The sequence below is a fragment of the Myotis yumanensis genome, unplaced genomic scaffold (assembly GCF_028538775.1).
Source record: "Myotis yumanensis isolate MYYU_CA2020_CCGP unplaced genomic scaffold, mMyoYum1.0.hap1 SCAF_9, whole genome shotgun sequence".
In the NCBI taxonomy this organism is placed as follows: domain Eukaryota; kingdom Metazoa; phylum Chordata; class Mammalia; order Chiroptera; family Vespertilionidae; genus Myotis; species Myotis yumanensis.
The window spans coordinates 23,561,147-23,588,838 of record NW_027223760.1 but is presented as its reverse complement, the minus strand read 5'-3'; the positions used below and the strand labels follow the sequence as shown (position 1 = coordinate 23,588,838).

Sequence of the window (27,692 nt, the reverse complement as noted above, 5' to 3'; positions counted from 1 at the left end):
TAATTGTACAACACTGTACAATGCCACTGAATTGTACACTTAAAAATGGTTAAAATGGTAAATTTTATTATTTGTATATTTTACCACATTTTTTAATGTTGAGGGGATATTGGGAGCATTTTGCTAAGAGTATATATTTTTTTAAAGATGAAGGAGTACAGCTCAGTGGTTTACTATATTTTAGGACAGCATAAATTGAAGAACTAATTCTCCTAAATCAGGACTCGAAAAAGAAATAATCACTCCCGACTTTGTTTCAAACTAGAGAGCTTTTAATGGTGTTTATTCCCCCAGAGCCCTAATAGGGATGGTCTCGCACGTGCTCCATGATTGTCTTCAAGCCAAGCCAGGTCTCTTCGGCTGTGGGTAAGATCTGGTTGGCGGGCAGCAGGAAGCCGTACCGACCGGTGTCTCTCAGTTCAAAGGCAAATGAGTATTTGATGCCAGAGTCATAGGCCCAGTCAATGCTTCCTCCGCTGGCCTGGTCTGAAGAGCAAATGAGAATAAGTCTGGTTATGCTGTTCCCACTGGCCTCTCACAGCTATGGAACCGCCAAGGTAAGTTCTACTATTATTAAAAAGGTAAGGTAGGCCCCTATCTGCAAGGACCTTAAGAGCAGGGATAGCTTAGTAGGGGGTCACCCTTATGAAAAATTACAAGATTAATTTGAAAAGCAAACGGTGTTATGTAAATGGACACTATGCTTGGCCTCCCTCTGGTGTTCTGAAGGGCCTCTGGCTTCACCCACCCATTTGGAATCCTGCCTGCTCGCCTAATTCGCCTCTGCTACAACGTAGGGAGGCCGCCCCACTTCCTTCTTTAGAAAAGTGCTAGGTGTAGACCTTTTTTTCTCTTGAGAGAGGGGAGAGATTACAAATACAAGAAACAATTTGGTCCCTGCCCTCAGGGGATTTTCAGCTAAGGGTGGAACAGGCCTTGTTCTGATATAAAACAACATGCCCACTACCTGTGTGTGATGGTTCACCCAACAGAGTAAAGTGCACCTGTGTAATGTGTGGCCACGGACACGACAGATGATGAAGGAAGTGGCATTAGCCAACAAAGAGTTGGGCAACCATAACTCAGAAGAGCTGAGTCATGATGGGTTCCGAGGCCTGGCCCAGGGAGGGCAAGTAGAGGTCAAATGAAGGAGATGGCTGAGGCAGAGATGGAAAAAGTCTCCTAGTCCCTAAGAACAGGACTGGGCAAAGGGGAAGACCAAGGAGGCTGTACCAAGAACAGGACTACTCATGGTTAATACTGTGAATGAACACTGAACTCCTGTGACTAAAGTCTTTGTCTTCACTCATAACAGTTACATAACCTGGTAAATAACAAATACCAAGTGGTTTCTGACTTGAACTGAACCTTCCTGGGTGCCAGAATTACTAACTTACGCCTTTGGTGTAGCTACATGACACAATCCCACTAAGAAGCCCGTAGTGAATGCAATGCTAGCTTCAAATGGAATCCTAATTCTGCAAAACATTAGTTGGGTGACCTAAAGCATGTACTTATCTCACTGAGTCCAAAATGCTTCACCCGTCAAATGGAGATAAAAGTATTACTTATTTCACAGAGCAATGAGAATTAAATGGAATAATATAATGTTTATAATTCCAACACTTTTTGAGTGCCTACTAAATGTGATAGGCACTATGCTAAATTCGTTAATTTAATCACCACTTGAGTCACAAAGTAGATATTAGTATTATTTCCATTTTACAGATGAGAAAACTGAGGTTCAGAGAGATTACGTGAAGGAGCTGGGATAATGTATATAGAGTAGACATTCAATAAATGTTAGTTATTGTTATAACTATGATTACAAAGAAATTATTAGAATCCTATTTTAAAAGTTGGGCCACATTAAGAAGAGGTATCCAGAGGAGAGTAGTTCACCAGGAAACTAACAAGGAACATTTATACGGTGCCTGAGAATTAGTGAACACTTTTAATCTATATTCTATCCTTTGAGCCTCTCACTAATCCATTTTACAGATGAAGAAACCAAGGGAGGTCCTGGCTGGTATGCACAGTGGTTAGAGCGTTGGCCCACGCACCCAAGGGTCTCAGGTTCAATTCCCAGTCAAGGGCGTGTGCCTGGGTTGCAGGGTCCATCCCCAGCCCCAGTCAGAGCTTGAGCGGGAGGCAGCCAATGGATGTGCCTCTCTCATATTGATTTTCTCTCTTTCTTTCTCTCTCTATCCCCCCCACCCTCCTCCCTTCCCTTCCTTTCCTTTCTCTCTAAAAATCAATGGCTCAGTGGATAGAGCATCAGCCTGTGGACGAAGGGTCCTGGGTCCCATTCCAGTCAAGGGCACATGTCCAGGTTGTGGGCTCAATCCCCAGTGGTGGATGTGCAGGAGGCAGCCGATCAATGATTCTCTCTCATCATTGATGTTTCTATCTCTCTCTCCCTCTCCCTTTCTTTCTGAAATCAATCAATAAATAAAAAATAAAAGGAAAAATATCCTCACAAAATAAATAAACAAACAAATAAATAAATATAAAAGAAACCAAGGGAAGATGAGTGACCTACCCAAGGTTACTTGGAGCTACAACTCAAACCCAGGCCCCTGTCCCCAAGGTCTGTGCTTTCCCCCCTACACCTTTCTGAGAAACAACTCAAGTAACAACTCCTCCTGGACCTAACACCTATTGTAGTGCAGCTCCTCCGAGCCCTTTCCAAATGAGGAGCTGCCTCACCCCCCACAGATGTCCAGCCACCTCGTGGGTGGAGTGAAGCAGGTGCTCACTCAGAGCTGCATACCACTCTGGAGCAGGAAGCAACAAGTAGTTAATGGGGACCAGTTCCTAGAGGCAATGCCTGTCCAAACTGGAATGAGGCCAGGATCAAAGATAACAGAGGCAGCTCTGGGCACAGATGGAGCCAGAACTTGCTTGACCACTAATGGCCAGGTTCCAAAAAAAAAAAAAAAAAATCAGACAGCAAACCCTATGCTTGTCTGATATCTGCTTATTAAAAATGTCTTCAATCTCTGTGATCTTACCAAGAAAAACATACTAAACCTCAGTCTTCCAAGGTCTGCCTTACTTGTAAATACCTCAGCTACGGAGGGGGGGAAACTAGATTCTTTGTATAATCTGGGAGCATATGATGCCATTCTGCTGACATCCCAAGCTGCCAACCAGAGAAAGCATGCATTCCTCAGCCGTCAGTGGCCATGATGCCTTCCTCCCTATTGCCGTCACTCAGAAGGCTCTCCTCCCTGGAGGTGCCCCCACCAAAGGAGAGGACAATCCCACATGGAAGTGGTTGAAAAGGTCTGGGCAGCCCGGCCAGCGAGGCTCAGTGGTTGAACATTGACCTATGAACCAGGAGGTCACAGTTCGATTCCCGGTCAGGGCACATGCCCAGGTTGCAGGCTCCATCCCCAGTGTGGGGCATACAGCAGGCAGCCAATCCATGATTCTCTCTCATCATTGATACCTTTCTCTCTCTCTGTCTCCCTTCCTCTCTGAAATCAATAAGAATATAAAAAAAGGTCTGGGCAACTCGAAGCAGATCAATTTTCCAGAGAATCGCCTAAAAACCACGAAACAAGCTCCAAAGCTGCTCATTCCCTTTGACTTGGAAATCCTGCCTTGGGAGTCCATACCAGAGAGCTCTGAGAGAAAAAGGAGTTTGTACCAACATGTTCCTAGTAGCGTCGCTTAGCAAAAAGCTGAAACAATCCAAAGACCCAGTTACTGGGATATAGCATTATAATGGAATAACAGATACCTAGTGTGGAAAAACATAAAATCACACAGGAAATACTGTTACCTTTAAAAAGAGCTGGACACAAAACAGAACCCTGACACTGATTAAGACTTGTGGACCAAAAAGGGATTATATGGAAAGTAATCTCACAGCGTGATCTGATCATAAATTCCTAACTGGGCAAGTCATGGTGGAGAGTCACGTCCCAGGCCTATAAAAGGCTTATCTGTGCCTTAAGGTTGCCATGTCCATTATTTCTGTGCATCTAGGTTAACTCGATTTTGAAATGCCCCTTTTCAAACCCCTCCTTCTAAAGCGTGACCACCCTCAAGAGATAATGTTAATTATCCTGTCATCTGATTGCACCTTGCTTTCCCTCATCTTCATGCAATCTTCCTAACTTCCCCCCTTAATGCATAAAAGAAACTGCAAAGTGTTATTTGCTGAATCATTTTTCTCAGTCTGTTGAGATTTTTTTTTTCTTAATTATAAGAGAAAGTTCATTTAGAAAATTACAGAGGTAGTAGATGTGCCCTTATTGCTTAGGAGAGAGAAAAGCAGAGGTAATATGAGGAGGGGAATGAGGGGGGAGGGAGAAGAAAGGCGAAGGCGAGCTACTGAGAGCGAGAGCGCACACGGTTTGTTGAGATCTTGTTTCCAGGTGTATCCTCTGTTGGGCTCACATAAACGATTGTAAAAATTCTCTACAGGTTTGGTAGTTCTTATATCTACAAACTAGATAAATATATGTGTGTTCATTGACAAAATCATCAATGAAATTGAAACAAAATAAAACTGTTGGTTATTGGATTATTTTTTATGAAGTTTTTAAACACATCATAATAGAAAAAAGAAAAAAATCATAATCTGGAAAAAAAGAACTTTCACCATCCGAGATATTACCAGAGCAGTAGTTTGTGTGTTTTCAGTAAGTATTCTAGGTAAGAGGAGTAAACTCCTCCTCCTCTGCTCTCCAAGACTCCGCCAGAGAGAAACCCACAGGCCCAAAATGGCATCACTTGTGCTAAAAGCCCATGATACCAAACCTAGATTTAATACCTGATCTAATTGCAGTTTCAGCCTCTCCCAAGAGTGACATTTTATACAAACCAGTTTGGAATTTCCTGATCTATACTAGTGAGGGAATCTGCCTGGTAAGACCCCTCCACTTCCCCACCCCCCAAACCGCCTTCCCTTAAAGCAGCGGTTCTCAACCTGTGGGTCGAGACCCCTTTGGCGGTCAAATGACCCTTTCACAGGGGTCGCCTAAGACCATCCTGCATATCAGATATTTACATTACGATTCATAACAGTAGCAACATTATAGTTATGAAGTAGCAACGAAAATAATTTTATGGTTGGGTCACAACATGAGGAACTATATTTAAAGGGCCAGAAGATTGAGAACCACTGCCTTAAAAGAAGGTGTCCTTGCCTGAAATAATCCACCCTTAACTTCTTAGTCCCACCGTCTTTTGTCCTATAAAAAACTTCCATCACCCAGCCGGTGTGGCTTAGTGGTTAAACATAGACCTATGAACCAGGAGGTCACGGTTCGATTCCCGGTCAGGGCACATGCCCGGGTTGCAGGCTCAATCCCCAGTTAGGGGTGTGCAGGAGGCAGCAGATCAATGATTCTCATCATTGATGTTTCTATCTCGCTTTCCCTCTCCCTTCCTCTCTGAAATCAATAAAAACATATTGGAAAAAAAAAACCTTCCATCTTGTACAACCCCCAGAGTGCCCTTCTAGCGGCTAGATGAGATGCTGCCGGATTCATGAATCACTTAATAAAGCCAATTAAGAACTTAAAATTTACTGGGTTGAATTTTGCTTTTTAATGACTCCCATTAAGAAAACCATGACTCACAAGTGTTCATTCCCGCAGATTTCTGCCACCACCCTCCTACAGATGTAGCTGTCTTTGCCCCCAGCATGTCTGCAGACTCCCTCCTCTTGTTCAAGCTCAATCTGCCCACCTCCACTTGTCCCCTCCTTGCCCTTCTCCCCAACTCTGGACAGTATTACGTTGGTCACTTCCGATCTCTCCTGTATCTTTCACCTCTCTCTCTCTTAATCCTTCCCCACAGTCTCTTATCCCAGAAAGAAAAAAAAAAAAAGCAAACCCTGGCGGGTTGCTCAGTGGTTAAAGCATCAATCCTTGGACCGAGGGGTTGTGGGTTCAATTCCTGGTCACAGGCATGTCCCTTGGTTGCAGGTTCTCCAGCCCCGTAGGGCCTCCTGTGGGAGGCAACCAATCCATGTGTCTCTTTCTCCCCCTCCTCCCTCCCTTCCACTCTCTGGAAATCAATGGAAAGAATATCCTCTGGTGAGGTCTGTGGGTTTTTTTAAGAAAAGAAGGAATCCTTGATTCCAGAATCTCTCTTTCCCTTCACATCCAGGTTTCTCTAAAGCAGAGTTGAGGAACATCCGGCCCATAGTCCGAATAAGGCCCTCGAAATCATTTGGTCAGGCTCTGCCAAAGCATTAGGGGTGAGTTAATTAAATGTTTGACCAAATAAAGCAGGCTAATGTTTAAGTTGGTAATTTTGCATGGCCCTCGAATGATGTTATAAACATCCAAATGGTCCTTGGCAGAAAGAAGGCTCCCCACCCTGCCCTAAAGAGTAGGCCACTCACCAGTCTCGCCTCTCCCCAGCCCTGTACTCCTCCAGCTACTCTCCCCACTCTTCGTAAACTACTCCGCTTAAAGTCACCAATAAGCTAGTGTAGGGGTTTAGAACAAGTTACCCCAAGATGTGCCTGTGTGATATGCAGGCTGTTCTGAGCTATAGGCAACCAGGACTCTGTGGGCTCGAGAGAAACTTCTGCCCTTTCCAAACTAACTACCTAGAAGAATTTGAATTAGGGGCCTTACCCATAATTAAAGATTATCAGAAATCATTTTTTTATGGTTTTTTTTTAACCTATCTATAGGACAGGGCAAATTTACTGAAGATCTATTCTTATTATTCTGACCATATATTTACTAGTATACCTTATTTTCCCTTTCTGTCATTGAACCTCTCATGTACGTGGGGTTCCCATATACTAGTATATGCATGTAATTAAATATTTTTCTTGTTAATCTGTCTCATGTTTATTTATTTTTAAACCTCACCTGAGGATACGTTTTTATTGGTTTTTGAGAGAGAGAGAGAGAGAGAGAGAGAGAAAGAGGAAAGAGAAACATCAAAGTGAGAGAGAAACATCCATCAGTCACTTCCCATACACACCCCAACCAGGGATTGAACCGGCAACCTAGGTATGTGCCCTGACCAGGAATCGAACCTGCCACCTTTTTGGTGCATGGGATGATGCTCCAACCAACTGAGTCACCTGGCCAGTACTCATGTCTATTAAACCAGCTGAAAGAACCTTGAGGATAGAGGAAAATTTCTTCCTCCCCCACACTCATATTAAAAAGAGAGAACCACAGGCCCAAAATGGCATCACTTGTGCTAAAAGCCCATGATACCAAACCTAGATTTTAATACCTAACCTAATTGCAGTTTCAGCCTCTCCCAGGAGTGGCATTTTAAACAAATCAGTTTGGAATTTCCTGATCCACACTAGTGAGTTAATATGCCCTTTAAAGACCCCCTTCCCCTAAGGCAGTGGTTCTCAACCTTCCTAATGCCGCGACCCTTTAATACAGTTCCTCATGTTGTGGTGACCCCCAACCATAAAATTTTCGTTGCTACTTCATAACTGTAATGTTGCTACTGTTATGAATCGTAATGTAAATATCTGATATGCAGGATGTATTTTCATTGTTACAAATTGAACATAATGAAAGCATAGTGATTAATCACAAAAACAATATGTAATTATATATGTGTTTTCCGATGGTCTTAGGCGACCCCTGTGAAAAGGTGGTTCGACCCCCAAAGGGGTCTCGACCCACAGGTTGAGAACCGCTGCCCTAAGGGAAGGTGTCCTTGCCTGAAATAATCCACTCTTAACTTCTTGGTCCCACCCTCTTTCTCCCTATAAAAACCTCCCATTTGTACAACCACCAGAGTGCCCTTCTAGTTGCTAGATGGAATGCTGTCCAATTCATGAATCGCTTTAAAAAGCCAATTACATCTTCAAATTTACTCAGTTGGATTTTGTTTTTTAACACTAGCGATGAAAATCCAACGGTAAATATTCTGTCCTTGTAATGTTTGGCCTTTCTGTGGCCTTTGTCATTGTTAAACACTGCCACCTGTCCAACAATTGCTCCTTCCCCATTTCCGAAACACAGGGTTGTCTGCCTCCTCTCTGCCCAGCTCTGCTGTGTCTCTCTCCCTCACTGCTAACCTCTTCTGCCCTTCGCCTTGCTCCCCTCTTCCGCCCAGGGCTCTTCCCACTCCAAATGATCTTGCTCTCCTGTACCCACCATCCTCTCTATGTCCACTAACCCCAAAACTCTGCAAAATCTGAGGGCCATGTAGCCCAATACCTTCCGGACAGCCTCAAAAGTTCCAGAACTCAATGCAGTATCTTTCCAAGCCCACCCCTGTTTCATCTTCTGGGATGCCTCCCTCAGTTAATGGCACCATTCAATGTCCTTTGGTGAGAAACCATCCTCACTGCTCTGGTTGTGTGGTGGGCAGTTAGAGAGACATCGCAGAGCAAGGACGACGGGCAGGTACACAAGGTCATCCATGTGGCAAGCCCCCGGTGCTTCACAACAGACAATCAATTCTAGGGTGAGACCTCGCCCCCAGGGTGACTTTCCCTCCCCTACCACATCGCTGGTCTGGTCTTGCTGTTTGGACCCCCTGACCTCTCTAGAGATAACATCTAGGCCTAAGTTATATTTCAGCTCCAGGCCCAGATAAGCAACCAAACCAACCACCGCTGATGTCAGGACCAGCTGCATTGAATAATGACCCCCTGCCCTGTGCCTGCCAATCAGTCAGCGGAGATCACAACCCTGAAAGGACACACCTGGAAAACTGCTGACTATGCTATTGAGATCTTCCCCTGGGACCTCCCCTAGGCTCCACCCTTTAACCCTTAGGACTGAGGACCCAGAGCGCTCTCCCTTCCTAGAGCACACCCATGCCTCTCCCTTTCCATTTCCCTTTCCCTGCCCCATCTCTTCCCCGCCCCTCCCTCCCTCCCTCCCCCCCCCCACCCCCCCCCCCCCCCCCGCCCTGCCCCAGGCACGTTACCATTAGCTTCCTCACTCCCAAGCTCCAAGCCCTTCCTTTACCTTCATAACTTGTTTCCTAAGCCCATCTTCTAGGAATTTCTTCTTCTACCTCTGTGATTTACCCAATAAATGTTCTCTTACAGTCTGAGTCCTGGCTCTGAATTCCTTCCTAGCCAAAACCCAAGTACCTAGGTTACTAAACCCAGATGTGGTCTGACTCCACCCTCAGACACCTGGTGCTCTTTCAGCCCACAACAGTTGGGCCACCATCTCTCCCCCAAACTCTTCCTACTCTTCCTGTGGGATGTTCCTACTTCCAGTCCATTATTACTTCATCCTCCATGCTGAAGCTAATCTGTTTTACCTAAATTAAAACACAATGCCTCGACACTCACTGACCTGCTGAAAACTCTCCAGTGGCTTCCAGAATCCTTTAGGTTAAAACCCGAACTCCTTAACATGGTACACAAAACCCTGAACTCCCCACGCCCCTTCTTACACTTTCATTCCAGCAGCCCCAAACCTTGTAATTCACAGAGCCCATCATAAAGTTTCATCCTTCTGTGCCTTGGCATGTGCTGTGAAGGAGCCAGAATGCCCCCCTCCTTTTCCCCTTCGCTAGGTCTCTGGTGATCAGTCTTCAAAACCCCGCCTTCTTGCCCAGCCGGCGTGGCTCAGTGGTTAAGCATCGACCTATGAACCAGGAGGTCACGGTTTGATTCCCGGTCAAGGCACATGCCCAGGTTGCCGGCTCAATCACCAGTGAAAGGTGTGCAGAAGGCAGCTGATCAATGATTCTCTCTCATCATTGACGTTTCTATCTCTCTCTCCCTCTCCCTTGCTCTCTGTAATCAATAAATATATATATTTCTTTAAAAAAAAAAACCTGCTTTCTTCCTGTATGAAGCCTTTCCTTACTCTTCCACTGTCAAATCCCTCCAACTTTCTAATACTTCTGCAGCATTTATAACCTTCTATTTCACATACCATACCAAAGTTTATTGACTTCCTCTTTATCTTCCATATTAAACAGTGAGTTCTCTATGGGTTCATTATGTCTCCAGTACTTGGCATAATGATTAGCACTTAGTAGATGCTTAATAAAAGGGTGAACAGAGTGGGTACTTATAAGAGGCATTTGTTTCCAAAGGATCATGGACATAGGAGCACTAGGGAACTCCTGGCCATTCAACCGTAAGGTCCTGAGTTTCTGGCTGTGTCCATAAGAAACTGGAGGGATGCCTTTGGGGGACCCAAAATCTACATGAGAGTGCATTGGGATTTCCCATAGCAATGCAGTTATTTCTTGTTTTTATCCCAATCCACTTTGGGAGAGAGAGTTTAGGAAGTCTGGCCAAGAAAGGTACAATTAATAAAAGTGGCCCTAACCGGTTTGGCTCAGTGGATAGAGCGTTGGCCTGTGGACTGAAAGGTCCCAGGTTCGATTCTGGCCAAGGGCATGTACCTTGGTTGTGGGCACATCCCCAATAGGAGGTGTGCAGGAGGCAGCTGATCGATGTTTCTCTCTCTCTCATCGATGTTTCTAACCCTTTATCCCTCTCCCTTCCTCTCTGTGAAAAATCAATAAAATATTTTTTTTAAAAAAATTTAAATAAATAAATAAATAAAAGTGATGACTTAGGACCAGGTCTCAATAAAGACCCATTTTTCAGGCACAGATTCCAAAGGATGAGAGTGAGGTGTAAGGGTCAGTACAAGCAGAACAGAGAGCACACCACTCCAGTATTTAGAAAGTTCTTTGTTCTAAATATCACATAGTAAATATCTCATGGAGATCTAGCCTTGCTGAGGGAAACTGGATAAGGCTGGGTTTCATGCATGAAGGCGTATGAATTACACATCAGGGCATTTAAAGGCTCTGGCCCAAAATCACATGGTGCCTGCTATCTTAGTGGGTCATTTGTAAAAACACATTAGATACTTACAGATGACTGAGCAGATAGGTCCCACTTTGTACTTGGTGCCGTGCAGCTTTTGCAGCGATTGGGTAGCCTTTTGGGCCACTTCCTCCTACAGTGAGAGAAGCAAGGAAAGATGAACGGATAACACTTGTCTCTGGGAAGAATAGATGCCCAAAAGCAGAATGTAGAATGGGACAGTTAACTGGACTCTCTGGTTAGTTGAGGATTAAGCACAACACCCTTTTTGTTTCAACCATTTTCGATGAGAAGTAAGCACCGCTCACTTTTGTTGGCTTTTAAACTACTACATGATCGCTTCTCAGCCTTTTGGCTCAGATCAAGTGTAGTCTATGTTCCTATCAGTTTAATAGCTGATACATCCTCTATTTTAAAAAAATACAAAATGAAGACCCCCTCCCCCCCCGTTTATTTGATCATCCAGACGCTTACATTAATAATGACCAGGGTTATTACTTTGCCACAAGCTCTTCTTGTTCAGGGCTGTGGATGGAAATAGGGTGGGAGGAAGGGGCTCAACAGAATGTGTACTGACCCCAGGATGTACCCAGAAAGTTGATTCCCGCCCCCCCCCCGCCCCCCCGGATCCTTACATTGGCTTATTTCCCCGTGATTGTCTCTTTTTCCAAGAAGTAGAGCTCAGCAAAATATTTTCCATTATTTGAGGGTTCCAATTTTGACTGATTGAGGCTTTACTATCCTTGCTAGGGATAAATGTAAGGTCTGAAACTCGGGTCCAGGAAAACAACTGTACAATTACCAGATGGGGGAAACCTGGCTCGGCAGAATCCTCAGAGAGCCTGGGGGTTTCAGTTGTCAATAAGCCCAACATGAGTCAACCGTACGGTGCTACTGCCAATTAACTGACCCTCGGCTGCAGAAGCAGAAGCGTGCAGCCTGGATGAGAGCAGTTATGGTCACGCTCTGCTGTGCTACTTAACCCACCGCACAAGTTCTGCATTCACTTCTGGGAGCTACTCTTGAAGAACACAGAAAAAAACAAGCATGTTTGGAAAATAGCAACCTGAATGGTATGGAAACTTGGGATCCTATTATGAGTGCTTGAAAGAACTGGGGGTATTTAGCAGAGATAAGGAAAAACCTAGGAGAAACGGGTTACTGGTCTTCAAGTAATTAATGGATTTGCCTCTCAAAGAGAAATAAACTTGTTCCATGGAGCCAGACGATAAATCAGGGCTGGCAGGTGAAAACCATAAGGAGGTGGTCTGGCTCTCTATTAGGAAAAATGCAAACAATCAAATGTGCCCCAAAATGGAATAGGCTCCTTGAAGCCAGGAACCCATCTGGCAGAGATGTGAGCACCAGGTTTGGATCATTTAAGGTGATCTAGATCTCCTAAAAATACCTTTTAGGTTCTTTTCAATCCTGACATTCTTTTCCCCCCAGTTCAACCCTGAGCGATAGATAAACCATCAAAACCCTGAAACCTGCCCTACAGCGCTGAAATCCAACTGAGATGAAAGCTACACCTGAATTTGAATAATCTATGTCATTTCTGCCAGGAGCTATTGACAAGAATCTATTTGGAAATAAATCCACCAAAAGGTCACATCTCAAGGCTGATCTCTAGTATATGGGTTTTAAAATTCAAGCCTAAAAGCCAAATTGGAAATATTTGCACATTCTCTTCAGCTGAGAATAGTTCTTGCTCATTTGTAAGCAGCCCTCTGAGATGTCACCATCTGATACAAGGCTGCCACCAGTTTACCTATTCCTCAAACAGAAAAGATGATGGAAGATATCAAGTTTGGGAAGTGAGTGTTTAATGCCCAATTCAGAGTGCACCATAATGGCAGATCATGGAGCTGAAGGTGCCAGGAAGGTATCAGGCAAGGAGCTGGAAGAGAGCATAGAGCATCTCTGATTCTAGGTCCAAGTGGTTATTTTCTAAGCAACAGAAAGCACATCCTGGGAGCTTATGTTCAAATCAGGGTCCTGCTCATCAAGATTAAGGCCATAATAATTTCATGAATTCTATTTCCAAAGGAAACTTAATTTAGGAAAGTCCACATCACAATCTTCTCAGTGGTTGGACATATTATGTCTCATTCATCTTTATAACCTATCCCTAGTGCACTCCCATCTCAGTACCTAACTTTATGACTGAAACTTACTTGTCCACACAATGGATATTTGTGGTTGGGCTAAAATGATGTTTCAGAAACTCACCAGCTCATCAAAGTCGTCTAACTTGGTACATTTATACCCATAGGGGAACATCAGCAGCTGGGAATAGCTGTGGAGGGTAATGAAGGCCTTGACTTTTCCATGACTCTTGATGAAGTCCACTATGGATTTCACCTCAACTTCAGAGTTGGCACTGGGTCCATGGTATGAATCAGAGCAAGGACTCTTGCTGGCTCCAGGTCCTGATATAAGAAACCCAAGAGAGAACAGTGAGCTTAACGGAGACACTGTACGAAGGCAGTTTCCACGCATCACTAAGTCCCTCCCCTGGAAATCAGAGCAAGAATGTTAGTCAGGAAGCAAGTGATTTCTGCACATAGCTTTCTTCTTTAAAATATGGTTCTATATGACAAAAAGAGCTATCAAATTAGACCGTCTCCTCTCTCTGGGAGTTGTTGGAAGAAAAGCTAGATTTAATATTATAGATGGAATTCCTGCATTGGGTAGGAGTTGAGCAAGTTCATTTTCTGGGATCCCTTCCAATTCTTAGAGTCCGAGAGTAGAAGATTTTATGCATCTGTACTTCTAAGTCACAAAGCCACTAATGCAAAGAACCTCTGACATCTTTTCTACGGTGAGGAAAGCACAACTACATCTGACAACAAGGACACCTTTGGCTTTGATTTTCTCAGCAACTAGAGTAACTCATGACCACTGAAGTGGGTCCACTGTGGCCTGGCCAGGGCTGTGACTGCTAGAGAAATGGATGGGATGGGTAGGAGCTGGGACTCCCCAGGGTCTCTAGGTGATATGGACAAAGGTAAATATAGCCTGTCACCCTTACCTTAGGATTCTTTTACAAGAACAACATTATTTTGGATCTGGTACTTTGATTTTTTTCCCTACACTAAAACACACACACACACACACACACACACACACACACACTATTGTAAAATCCCCCACTATCACAATCCCCTACTATGTTTTCTTTTGGTTCAATGAATCCCACTCGTTTATTTGTCTTACAAATATTTCATGATTGCCTTCTATGTTCCAGACACTGTGCTAGGTGTTAGGAAAACTGCAGTGAAAGAGATCGTGTCTCACCTCACTGTTATCATACCTAATAAGGAAAAAAAAAAACAAATTTCAATTCTGTGATAAAATATAAGGAGTTTTAACTGATGCCTGAAAGCATAAAGGAGCAGCCAACCAGATTGCCACTGAACTCCGAACAATTAGAGCTGCAAGTCAACAAAGCCAGAGCAGCACGCTAATATTTTCTCGTTTGAATCTATTTTGAAAATCAGTTTCTTAGTCTTATTTGGACTTTAGTTTTCTTTCTCGAAGCATCCATGGGTGATGTAATGCTTCTCTCCCTATAGATCCTAACCCCCTCTAGTGGTTGGTTCGGGGCTTCCGGAGGCCTCCCGCCATTGCGCATCCTACTCTGAGAGCTCAGCAGCTGAGCCGGGCTTCGGCTTGTGGGAAAACCAAGATGTGAGACAAAATATATTAAACGCTGCTCAGAGCGCTGTGACAGCACGGCGAGCCTGCGAAGGGAATTTAGTTAAGTGTTTTCCAAATTGGTTTTTAAATGGCTTGAATCCTGAATGGGCTTAGCGGGCTGACAGTCCTGCAGAGCCATGCAGAACGGCTAGTTGGCCAAACAAAGTCGGACCATTCCTGGAGGCAAGTCCCCGCGCTCACCTCCAAAACCTGCGTCCCAGTTCCGGTTAGGATCAACACCAACACAGCGGCTTCCAGACACTTTGGACCGGGTCTTTCGCCACATACGATTCTTAAAAGGAAGGGGGTGGGATACGGTCATTCAGCCTGATGAGCCGGTCTCTTTAGAATTCCATTCATTTCCCTCCACCCCTCCCGAAGGCCCCTGTGAAATGGAACGAATTCCCCTTGCACAGAGGTGAGGAGTAGTCCTCCCACGGAGTTCTGCTGGCGAATTTCAGTCAGTTTCACTCAGAGAGAAGCAGACAGTCCCCCATCTCCTCAAATGAATACCGACCCGCCAAACCATGTTCCCTAGAACAGCAGTTCTATTCAATGTTAACAACAAAAACAGAATAAAAAAAGTGGGGAGAAAGCAAGGGTTCCGTGACAGAATCGTTTGGGAAAATATAGAACTAAATTGGCTGATTTACTTTAGAACTTCTAAGGGTTTTTTAATGCTCTAATTTTTTTTTATTTTTATTTTTTTTACGAAACTCCAAGAAAGGGATATAGTGGGCGATAGTTCCCAAACTTCTCTGTGGAACTTTTATTCATAGGGTATCTCATAAGATGAGTACTCGTATTTGTACGAGTTCCTTTTGAAACCTCGTTGAAAAATGCTATCATAGTCAGATCTCTCCAAAAATAAATTTGAAGCTCTCACTCATTTCGAACATACGTGGGGTCACGGTTGCCACAATGGCGTTTTGTAATGAGATTTTTACAGGGGGGAAAAGAGAACGAACGACATAACTCCTTTTAGTAATACTCCAGAGATTCCTTCTACAGATTTTAAGTAAAATGTGAGATGTATTGTACTGCCTACCTAAATCCTACCACAAATCTAATTGTCAGCAGGTAACATCCGCCTCCACTTTTCTATCAATCCTGCCACAAAAACACAGAGATAATTGGAACAAATCTCCTAGGTGACTCACAGTGAACAATGAGCTCTAATAGCCCAGCCTAAGAGCTGAAATGAGGCACTGACGGAGGCAATATGTGAAGCCACCGTGGGCTGTAATAAGAAGTGATTATAAATTCCACTGCTTGCCTCAATGCAGGGCCACTACGGAGAGATTAGGCATTCTGTTTACAGTGAGTCAAGGGCAGAAAGATTACTTTTATTTTGTTTTCAAAGTCCCTACACCTCTCCTTAGGTTCTTGTTTTGAGAAGAGAAAAAGTCCAAGCTTACTTTGGTTTGAGAGAACACATATCCATCGGGGTTTGTGACCGGCAGCAGGAAGATATCCATGGTGTCCAAAATGGAAGTGATGGATGGATCATTTCCATAATCAGAGGCAATCTGAGCAGAGGCAACAACATATATGTCAAGCTCACCCTTCCCTTTCACCGGGGGATCCAGGATAGAATATTAAGGCAATGTGTTTTTTCCACACATGAACTAGATATCACTGCTGGTCAATGAAAAGTCTCACAGGACTTCATCCAATTTCCTGCAGTGTTAATGTGTTTCATATGCCAGTGTCTACACTTTTATTTCTGGCCAGAAGTATTTATATTAAATAAAAATCAGATATTACTTATCCATTTTCTCTAAAAAGCAGTAGAATCCTTCCTATTAATTCTGGTGAGGCATTTTGCAATGGTAGGCAATGGTGTATGTGGCTTATAGGGATCTATGAATCAAAGAAATGTTTGCAGTTTACCTTAATCACCACACAGGGTAGCTTTCCAAAAGAACGCTCAACCAACATCAGATAACTTAAATATGCGGAGACTTTTCTAAAGATACCGAGAGGCAGTTAAATTCCATTTGGGGAATTAAATTTCTACTTGCAATCAATTGCAGTAGAGTTGAAGTTTCTGCTGGATTAAAATTTACTCATTTCCTGTGCTCAGCCATCCTAAAGCATTATTATTCAACTGTTAAATATCCATTTCATAATACCCTAAAGGTAACCGCATTTTAATTGAAGGGAAAAATGTATCAGTCAGTATGCACGTGGTTGCACATGCTTGAATGATCTGATGTGGATTGATTTCCTTTGCTCATGAATTAACATTCTGATTTATAGCGTGTCACTTTTGAATTACTTAGGAAATACCAGACGAGGTCACACCCAGCCTGGTGTCCTGACTCTAATGCCAATGAACCTGTGGAAGGAGAGGTATTGCTACACCCCGACTTCAAAATCAGATTTGGAAAATTTTCAGAGCCACCAAAAACCCTGAACGAATTCCACTTTGGATCTGTAGGTCAAAGTAAACTCTTCTAGCACCTGTTTATATTTCCCATCTGAGCCCCCTTCGTGATTTCCTAGCTTTCTAGCACATCGTGCCTCAGCCCTGAGAATTCGAGGCAGCAAAGCAATTTTTCTCTTGTCTGTTCTTCGGCTGAAATCTGACTCCCCAGGGCCCTTCTTTTCCACCCTCTCCATCTCTTCTAGCTCGCTTTTCTTTTAGCAGGCACAGTGGCCCAGGAAGAGTGCCAGGGTCCTGGCTGGGGCAATACCAAAAAAGGTTGAATGGCTCTGATTCCTGCCTGCGTGACAAGAGAAGCAGCTGGGCTGAGAGCTTCAGCCGTTAGGACCACAGGGATTGTTGTGTGGTTAAGTGGGTCCTGATCCCAGAAAAAAAAATAATAATGGAAGAACGTTAGGCAGAATCACCTTATTTGCTGTCCACAGAGCAGTAGCTTGTGTTACCCACTCTCGAGCATGGATCCCGGCGTCCAGCCAGATGGCCGGCTTGTCTCCTCCGGTACTGAACTGCAAGAGAAGCGGGAAAGGGGAACGCTCCGGCGCTGCAGCCCCGGGCCCCTGTCTTTTACCCAGGGCCTTGTCTGTCCCTCTTCCTGTATTTGACGTGATTGAGAGAGAAGGAGGAGGTGTAGACAGTGATGCATCAATTAACTCTTCTCACTTAATGTGATTTTTTGGGTCCCCTTCCTTTAACGTAAGCTCAGTGCAGGCTGAGGAGAGCCAAGACTTTTTCTTTTTTCGTGTTTGTAAAAAATCATTGCAGATAATGTAATGACATGAAAATATGTTCGTTGTACTTGGCAAATTTTTTTTTAAAAGGTTACAAAATAGTGTGATGCCATTTTTATTTTCTAAAAAGGCCAGTTCGTGTGTATGTGTGTATATGTACACATACAAACATATGAGATAAAGGGAGAGGGAGAGAAAAATGGAAGGATATGGAGCATCTTAATAGCTATCATTCCATACTTGTGGAATTAGGAATATGGAGATGTTTTTCTCTCCCCCCCCCCCCACTTTTTTTCTTTTTTTTGTTTGTGTTTCTCTTCCAATTTTATGCAATGATTGTATCATTTTTGTAATAAAAATGTTCATGATAACCTTTTGAGTCCTTCATAAAAACAGGATGGCAGGCTCTGAGGTGCGTCCCAGAGTTTAAATTTTATGATCTAAGTGGCACAGTTTTATTGGGAGCAGTGGTTTTGCCAACTGGATCAGCAAATGGGGAGGAAAACATTATTTTTGCACCATCAATTTCTATGTCTGCGCAGCACTCTAAACATAGCAGATACGGTAAATGAGAAATGCAAATCCTTGCTAAAAATTATATTTCACGGGTTTTGAGAGTTTTCTTTCAAGTGTTCCCTGCCTTTCCCTCCCAAGAACTCAAATGTTAAAAGCAGGGTAGTTAAAAAAACACACACACACACATTCTCAACCACGAACCGCCCTGGAGAAGGGAAGCCAGGAAAAGCCGGGGGGAGGGGTGGAGTAGGGAGGGGGGTGCGGGGGCTGCGGTTTCCTGACCCAGCTGCAGGAGAAACAGGCAAGAGGAAAATTTTAAAAAGAAGGTAGTGAATATTAGCAAATGTGCCCTAGTCCAGTGTCAATAAAGTAGGCAAACCACTCCTCTCGGGCCTGCTTTGAGAAAAGCAGTCTGCTGAAACCCATCTGTCCCGAGTCGCTTGGTTCTCAGCCATAACGTTTCCAAATTTAGCACTGAGTTGTGACATTCATTCTCTCTCTCTCTCTCTCTCTCTCTCTCTCTCTCAACAAACTCTTTCTAGGAAATCTGGGGAAATAATTTTCACTCTTTTTCAGGGCGAGGTGAAAAAACTTGAAATTTCCTCACTAAGTCTGTTAGAGGTTTCAGGTTGGAATACTTTTTTAAATGCCTGTTTCTGGACCTTTGCCTTTGCGATTTGGTTGCCTGTCATCCTTTCGCACACAGCGGGAACTCCTTTTTTGTTTGTTTTTTTAATGCGGGAACTCTTCTTTTTAAATGTAGCTCTGGCTTGGGCGCCTTTTTTTTTTTTTTTTTTAATCTCTCGGCTTTAAAAAAGAGAGAGAGGAAAGAAAAAAAGGGAGGGGGGAGAAACACCGCACAGAACTGCTAGCTTGATTAAATACAGACCATCTCACCTATTCTCCCCACCCCGTGTCCTGCACCTCCCCCATCCTCTCCAGACTCTGGGGCCGGGACCACCTCCCCCATCCTCTCCAGACTCTGGGGCCGCACCACCGCCCCCTCCCTCGGTTGCTATCGGCGCCTGGGCCTCCGGGCCCCGGCAAGTGGATTTATCAAGATGAGAGCATTAATTCACTCCTGCAGACCTGCGTCAGTTTGCGTAGGACAGAGAAAAAGGAAAAGAAAGGCGGGGGGACAGGCGTGGGCGGGAATGGGGAGGTGGATACTCAAAACCGGCAAGGACCGGTTGGAGGGCAGGCGGGGCGGAGGGAGGCTCCCGGGCAGCGCGGGAACGACGGCCGCCTGGGAGCCGCGGGTTCGAGCCTGGGGAGCAGACACCCCCCCCCCCCCCCCCGCATCTGTGTACCTTGAGCACGTTCATGGGCCGTTTTTCGAAAGAATGGCCAATAGTCACTTTGCTCACTAGTCCCGGGTGCTCGGCCACGAGGTTATCCATTGCTTGGGAAATCTGAAATGTTTAAGATGAATAAATAGCCGTTTGCAAGGGAATAATCTGATGCATCTATCAGCCGCTTTTCTCTCTCCCCATTCCCATTCCCCCAGGACAAAGTGGACAGGGCAGCGGGCAGATGCCGCTGGATGGGGACGTTTGCATCCGAGCTGAGAGAGGGGCGCTGGGCATCTATGAGGCTGGGGCCAGGCTGAGAGAGGGGCGCTGGGCATCTGCAGGGCTGGGGCCGGGGAGCCATTTTGCGGCTGCGGCGCCGGTTTTTTTTCTGTTTTGTGCTTAAAACAAAATGGCCCTTTCCAGGCTTGCCTGCGGCTTGCCTCGCCGGGCCCTGGAGTGCAGCTTCTCCAGGCGGAAGGCTGCTCCCCCGTACCCGCGGAGGAACACAAATGGTAGTGGCACCAAGAAATAAAAAGGTGGATTTAGAGGCGAGGCGAGCATTAGGAAACGCAGCAGGGCTCGGTCAGGCCGCAGATGCGCCGGTCCAGCGACCTCGCCTCCTATTTGCGAAGCTGATTGAAATTCTGTGCAGCTGGGGCGCCCAAGCTGTGTCCATGGCCGGGACTGAGGCGGGTCTGGGCGCGTCTGCAGAAGGAGCAGCAGGAAAGCAGCTCCTCCAGCTGCGGCCAGCATTTGCGCCCCGTAGGACAGACCCCAATCTTCGAGGCCCGCAAAGGAGAGTGGCACTCCCTCTTCTCCCTCCCTGTATCGATCCATAATCCCTTATCTGAAACCCTTAGGGGCCACACACATTTGCAAATTAAGGGATGTTGGTGGCGGCGGCGGAGAGCTGTAGGAAGGTGGGAAGCGTGCATTGTATATTATACACGTGGCATCGCTCCATATTCAAATGCATTGATATTTCTGGCAGTGACACAAATGAGTAGCAAGTCAGTTCGGGTCAGATTTTGCCCCCAAATGGGTTTAGGTCACGTTTTGCTACTAAGTAAATTGGGGGGGGGGGGGGGGGGGCTTTGTTTTCAGAGTTCTTTGCAATTTGTAATTCCTGATTTGGGGAGTCAGTACCTACAAAATACCTCCTCTCTGGCTCTATCCTACTCCCCCACCTCTCCCCGTAAGCCCCCCCAACCCCCATCTCCTCATCCCCTTCCCTCCATCCCTCACCCCCAAATCAGTCAGTGCAAATAGACCCGAGAAAAGTTCTGTCGCAGAGACAAGACAACACTGTCCAGGTGCCCGGTGTCAGTGTGTGGCTGGGGGTGGAGGGAGGGGAGGGGGGGGAAGGGAGCGCTCTTCACTCGTGCAAACTCGGGGAAGAAGCGGCGACTGCCGCTGTGAGGTAGGGAGCTGTGGGCAGCTCGGGAGACCCTGCCTCGGCTGGAAGTCAGAGGTGTCAAGGTGTCCCCTGATTCTATCATCGGTGACAGCGTGAAGCCCAGCTCCCAAATGGCTTGGTAGGCAGCGCGGGCTAGAAATCAGCAAGGGGCCGCGAGCAGAGAGGAGGAGCGTGGAGGCTGTTTGCTCACTTAAGACACTCCTGGATGCTTCAAAAATAATGGGGTGGCGGCTGAGATGGGTAGGGTGGGCTTCAGGCTCTGCCTTAAGGCAAGGGACACTTACCACTGGCTGTGAAATTCTAGGGAAACCTGGGAAAGTTAGGACATAGGAGAATAATTTCCATTAAATCAACCAAGCGGACGTCTTGGTTTTGTTATCTGAGGAAAGAAGGGCCCGCCTCTCAGATGTTCGTTTGGAAACACCTACCTCTTCCAAGGTATGATAAGCTGCAAAGTTGAAGTTACCATTCCGTTCCCTTCTCTGATTGAATAACATTTCTTCATCCTCTTGGTCCAGCAGAACCTAAGACAAATCAGTTTTACCTCTGCTTACTTTACAGCAATGCATGTGCAGCTACAAGTGTGAAGGAAATGTAACACTCCAGTCCCCAGTCCCAAGCTTTTCCTGTCCTACAGGCTCCCTTATTCTGGTAGCGCCCTGAAAGTGGACGGGGCATTCATGGGGCTCCTGGCCAGCCAGATGCTGCACATATAGAATGACAGTCAGTCCTGTGGTTGTCTTAGAGTTCATCCCACCTCTCTGGGAACCCAGGGAGAATAGATGTAGATATGAACAAAACCAACTCCATCTCTGTGTCCCGGATTTCATTTCTTTTTTTTTTTTTTTTTTTTAAGTTTCATGCTGTGACCTTTGACCAACTTCACAGTCCTTAGCAAGCATATCAAAGCTTTCTGATTGATGATTACCTGAGTTCCTTAAAATATAGCCATGATTATTTTTTTGTTAGAAACATCTGAATGGCATGACAACCGAGATGAGTATCAAACTGGCAACAGTATTGATTATAAACAATTATCTCTCACAGCTGTTTCAACCTTTTTCACATTCTGGCCCACATAAACTAATCACTAAAATTCTGCGACACACCAAAGAATATATTTTTTGCCGATCTGACTAAAATGGGCATAATTTTGATTCACTGACACTAGGCGGCTATTGTGTTGGCTGTTTGTTGTTCGTTGTTTTGTTTGACAATCTAAGGGAAAAGAGGTCAGTGCCCCTGACTAAATACACAGGTATTGCATGTTTTAAAAAGTCCTGCTGCACATTGGTTGAAAATCACCGATCTAGCACCAACCATTAGGAGGCATGGCCCCTGGAGCTACTACATTCTTTGCCCCTTTGTCCTGTCAATCATTAGTACCCGAATTATACTATTAAAAAGGACACACACAGAAAGTACAGTAACAGGCCTGGTAGCAAAGAATAATTAGTACAAAACTGCTAGGCCATCCGTCTGTCTGCTCTGGCCCAATCTTCCCAAAAGTAAACTACCCTCTAAGATTTAGAGTCTAAGTCAGGGGTGGGCAAACTTTTTGACTCGAGGGCCACAGTGGGTTCTTAAACTGGACCGGAGGGCCGGAACAAAAGCATGGATGGAGTGTTTGTGTGAACTAATATAAATTCAAAGTAAACATCATTACATAAAAGGGTAAGGTCTTTTTTTTTTTTTAGTTTTACTCATTTCAAACGGGCTGGATCCAGCCCGCGGGCCGTAGTTTGCCCACGGCTGGTCTAAGTTCTGTTACAGTCCATGGAGTTGACTGCTTCGTCTTTGGTTCACAGGGCCTAACCTCCCAATTAAAAACTAGATGAAAGAAAAGGAAAAGAAAAAAATAATAAAATAAAAACTGGCCCAGCTGGATTGGCTCAGTGGTTGAGCATCGACCTATGAACCAGGAGTGCACGGTTAGGTTCCCAGTCAGGGCATAGGCCTAAATTGCAGGCTCAATCCCCAGTGTGGGGCATGCAGGAGGTAGCCGATAGATGATTCTCGCTCATCATTGATGTTTCTCTCTCTCTCTCTTTCCTCTCTCTCTCTCTCCCTTCCCCTCTGAAATCAATAAAAATATTTTTTTAAAACTAGACAAATAACATCTTACTTTTCCCTACTTTGACCAATAACCATCAGTTTGCCTTTGTATTTCATGCCAGAAACTCTCTTTTGCCCTTTCCCTGAAGTTTTTGATTCCCATACCCAATTTGTGTCAAAAGTAGAAGAGAGAATGACACTGCCTCCCTTCCCACTCTGCAGGGGTGGCCCCGACGGCAGGAAGGCACCACGGGTCCCTTTGCTGGCAGAGGGTACCCAAGGATAAAGGAGGATGGTCCTTCAGTTCAATGGATCAGCAAGCCTCTGGAAGCATGGTCTCTGGGATAATTACCTGAACGTCGTCAATCATGATGGAATATGCAATGTCCTGGGACTCCAAGAAAATTTTGACTGCCTGGACACTGACAAAGGGAACTCGGACATGGGCTGTCTCTCCTGGGATGGTGGGTAATTTCCAGAAATCAAGCTGAAAGGGATGAAAGACCAAGGCAGTGAGTGGGGAATTCCAGGGAAAAGGACAGCTCAGCACTGATGGAATTCAAGAAATCAATTCATATCTACTTTATCTCAAGCCTACAAGACTGGAATCCTTGTAAAATCACTGTGATATTGCAAGAAGGGTTTTTAAATAGCCAAGCATCCGCATATGAGTTATAACCCTCCCCCTCTTCCCATGGCTAGATATTAAAATGGGCAGAAGGAACAGATTATTTAAAACTAAAAGAGTTTTTTTTAACAGTTGACATTTAAGGGATCTAATTCATTTTATAACAGAATGTTAAGACTATGCATCATTTTAGGAGGTAAATAGTGCGTTAAAGGTTTTCAAAATTTTTCAAAGTAACTGCAATCTCTCTTTTCATCCTTACAGTAAACCTGTGAGATAGAAGAATGGTTTGCTTGTTCTCATTATACAGAATGGGAAAATGAGACACAGGAAACATGGGTGGCTTGCCCAATGTCACAGAGCTGGGACAAGAGCCCAGGTTTTCTGCATCCCAGCTTCATGAGTTCGCATTCCACACTCTGTCAGAGAAGATTAGATGCAGCCCCAAGTAAGAGATCTCAACCATCGTGTCTAACTGTGGAGTAGTCTCTAGGAAAGAGAAACCCCCTCTCGGACAGATACCTGAAGATGTTCTTCAGCCTCCAGTTCCATCAGATTTTCTATTTGTTCTTCATTCCTTGGTATGATCTCAAGAACTTGATCTCTAAAGGATGTTAACCACAGACATGACCTTAAAAGCAAAACCTGGACACGGTTTCCTGTTGCTTTCTGCTCCTGTTAGTCTCCACATGCCAGGAGGTTAATGCAGCAGTTAATCACCTTTTTGACAATCAAGAAACTGATGAACAGTATACTGACCCACATCCCCAGAATGAGCAGTTGATAGAATGGCTTTACTTCCCCCAAGGGTATGTTATCTAAATAATAATTAAGAGGTTTACCTACTCCTAGCAGGAAGCTTGACATTAAAGTTACCTTTCTTGTAGCTAATGATTATTCTCAAATAGCACCTGCTGCGCATAAAGAATTGGCTTTTAAAACTTGTCTGATCCTGTTTTTCAGATACAAGTAGGGAAAAAGTAGAATAATTAGTTTGGTGCTTGTAAGAGGAATTGAATTCATATCTGGGTAGACCTAGTATGGTTTGTTTGGGTTTTTTTGCTGTGGTTCATTGAAATGTATCAGCGTTGCATCTCCAAGCACCATTTATGTAGCCCACACTTGAGACATGGCTAGGGACAACTGGGACTCAGGAAAGTCATGATGTGCCTCTCTCTCCCCACAAACACATATGTACATAATGGCGAACAAAGGATATCAAGGACAATTTGGCAGGAAAAAGAAGTTGCAAAACAAGCAAACACATATCTTTAGAAAAAAATTGGGTAGCAGAGCTGAATTTTTGTCACCCTTGGTGACAGATGTTTCTCCTCAATCCCTTTCTCCAAGCAGGCTGATTTCTGGTGTCACTACCCTGCCCATTTGTACAGTGGGGAAGGGATTGGTACAAAGAGCATACACAGGGATAAGGATGTAGGCCTTCCGAAACCAAGCACCATGCAATTCCCAATGAACTCGAGTGGAAGATATATGATAGAATGAGATCTTCAAGGCTCTCCTGCCACAGATGGTCTGAAAATTCTTTCATTTGAGTCTCATTCCTTTTGATCAGGGGTCCTCAAACTACAGCCCGTGGGCCACATGCAAATACAAATATTGTATTTGTTCCCGTTTTGTTTTTTTACTTCAAAATAAGATATGTGCAGTGTGCATAGGAATCTGTTCATAGTTTTTTTTTTAAACTATAGTCTGGCCCTCCAATGGTCTGAGGGACAGTGAAGTGGCCCCCTATTTTAAAAGTTTGAGGACCCCTGCTTTTGATGAATGCATAGATTCCCAAGAGTCCTGCTTTAAAATGGAAAGGCACTTGGAAAAGTAATACATTAAGCTAATATTTCCTGGTGTGCGTGCTAAGGAATAGTAGCCATTTGAGTTACTCAACACTTAAAAAAAAAAGTAAAGCAGAGTTTCATAATCAAAAATATTGGGTAGATGCCGCAACCCAGATCCCCCCTCATAGATTTACAGAGCATGCTAATTTAGTAAAAGAACCTAGAAATCCGATAGTTTATTTAACTCTCTGATTCCAAGTTTATTTGACCACCCACTTTTGAGGGCCAAATTTATTTGTCCACTTTGTTAGTTCCCTGGAATACTCTTCAAGAAATGCTGGCTAGCCCTAGCCGTTTGGCTCAACGGTTAGAGCGTTGGCCTGCAGAATGAAGAGTCATGGATTCGATTCCCATCAAGGGCAATCCCTGGCCCTTATTAGGGCACATGCGGGAGGCAACCAATCGATGTGTCTCTTTCACATCAATGTTTCTCTCCCGCCTCCCCCCCACCCCTAGCCTTACACTCTCTCTAAAAAAAAAATCAATGGAAAAATATCCTCTGGTTGTGGATGAACAAAAACAACAACAATAACAAAACAAAAGAAGAAATGCTGCCTAAAGCCTTTCATAGAATCTTGGAACCAAAGTATTTTGGAGCAAAGATGAATCTTACAACGCCATGAGAGTTGGATTTGGATTGGTCTTCCCACTTCATGAAGTTCCACTACCTGGGCAGTAGATTTGCAGATGGGGAAGACAAGGGTTGACATGGAGGATGAAACCAAGGAAGGTAGGGAGAAGGAGGTGGGAGGATAACCTATCACTTACTGAGGTGGCACTGAGATAAATGGCCAAACAGCTTTATTTTCAGTCATGCCTGTCACCTCTACATCCTGATCATCAGAGGGGAAAATGAGTAAGGACGGAGAGAAATAAGGTATATGTATTCGGTTTTCAGTTTTGTTGTTTTATTTAAATGTCATTCATCTTTCTCTCTCTCTCTCTCTCTCTCTCTCTCTCTCTCTCTCTCTCTCCTATTAATCCCACTATCTCCTCTCCAAATCTAAGAGAACCCTCTGAAAATGCTGAATACCTACATCCATGATTCTGCCACAATCCAGTGAGAGCCTCTGTGCATCAAGTAAGCAAAATTCAGACAGGTATCAGAAAGCGTAACTTACCCCACAAATGTTTCTCGACAGTAGATATGCCCCAGAAGGGCACCAAACAACAGGATCCACCTCATTGTCAAGGGTTCTCCTAGAGTCCAGAATGCAGTGTCGGTCCTGAAGTTATTTATAGGGACCGTGACTGAGGCTGACCTATCGGCAGTCTGAGAACTCAGGTGAATTCCCACCTGGTAAAATTCCCACCTGCAGGTCAAATTCTCAAGGTTGTAGACCCACCTGTGTGATATCTGCCATTCGTACATTTTCCATTCCTACGGTGAGATAACAAACTTTAATGGAAAGAGCATACCAAGGGCAAATTACGTATTTATGATTTTGAACATAAAGTGCCACTAGCTCTACTCAGTGACAGAAGCCAGATTAATAGACCTAGAGGTTAAAGTCCATTCTGGGTCTCTAACAAAAAAAAGGGACACAGCATTTATAGCAATTATTTGGGCATCCTGTCTATCACATTCCATTAGTTTGCTCATTTGTTTGTTTTTATAATGTTTACCCTTAAACACTGCAATCACTGAGTCCACATCTGCGGAGTCTCCCTGTAGATGTGGCCCTGTCTAGTTCTCACTCTATATTAAAACAAAACAGAAGGCCTTTTAATATCCAATTCTGAACTGTCTCTAAAGTCATCCATCTGCATTTGTACCAAATTGATGTCTTTGTTTCTGTACCATTTCCCAAACTGAAAATGCCTTTCTGATTATGATAATGAAATTGCTCGTAATAGAAAGTTTATATAAAACGGAAGTGTTTTTGCGTAATCACCAATAGTTTCCCCACCCAAAGAAAATCATTTGCTTTATATCTTTCCAAATTTCTGTGTTTTAGAGCCTTTCCTTAAGCAAAAAATTATATCATATCATAGATTTTGATTTTTAAACAAAGATTTTTTTTAAAAAAAGCAAAGGTGATATTTTCTTGTCTATAACATAGCTACTTTTAGGACTCATACTTTATTGCATTTTAGTCATTCACTCACATTATATTCAGCCTAGCAAGAATCAACCATAAACAGACACAAGGAAATATTCGTCTGTCCTCTGTGTGTCAAATTCTTCATCTGCATGCACTTTAAATCCTTGGGTTAGAATTCTCAAGTACCTACTTGAAAAGGAAAGGGTGTTTCTGGTTTAAGAAACACCTGGATAAAA

At 44.3% G+C, this 27,692-nt stretch overlaps 1 protein-coding gene and 1 pseudogene across 1 annotated transcript; one reads left to right on the top strand and one right to left on the bottom strand.

Annotated features, from left to right (window-relative positions):
- Positions 1-250: 250 nt before the first annotated feature.
- CPA2 (carboxypeptidase A2) lies at positions 251-26,609 on the bottom strand. The gene is made up of 11 exons (XM_070423896.1): positions 26,533-26,609; positions 24,081-24,162; positions 23,283-23,417; positions 21,304-21,399; positions 19,477-19,578; positions 17,330-17,428; positions 15,892-16,002; positions 14,675-14,765; positions 13,004-13,203; positions 10,820-10,904; positions 251-486 (listed from the first exon to the last, which is right to left on the bottom strand). The coding sequence occupies exons 1-11, from the start codon at positions 26,595-26,597 to the stop codon at positions 299-301; spliced, it is 1,254 nt and encodes a 417-aa protein (XP_070279997.1). The 5' UTR covers positions 26,598-26,609; the 3' UTR covers positions 251-298.
- On the top strand, positions 11,107-11,211 carry LOC139017144 (U2 spliceosomal RNA; annotated as a pseudogene).
- Positions 26,610-27,692: the final 1,083 nt, after the last annotated feature.

What these genes read in the sequence shown, in the direction of transcription:
- CPA2 (XM_070423896.1), bottom strand. Translation starts at nt 26,597, where the DNA reads ATGAGGTGGATCCTGTTGTTTGGTGCCCTTCTGGGGCATATCTACTGT. An exon ending in CTTATCATACCTTGGAAGAG is followed by an intron (nt 19,579 to 21,303) that starts GTAGGTGTTTCC and finishes TAAACATTTCAG; the next exon opens with ATTTCCCAAGCAATGGATAA. An exon ending in GGCCCATGAACGTGCTCAAG is followed by an intron (nt 17,429 to 19,476) that starts GTACACAGATGC and finishes CTTCTCTTGCAG; the next exon opens with TTCAGTACCGGAGGAGACAA.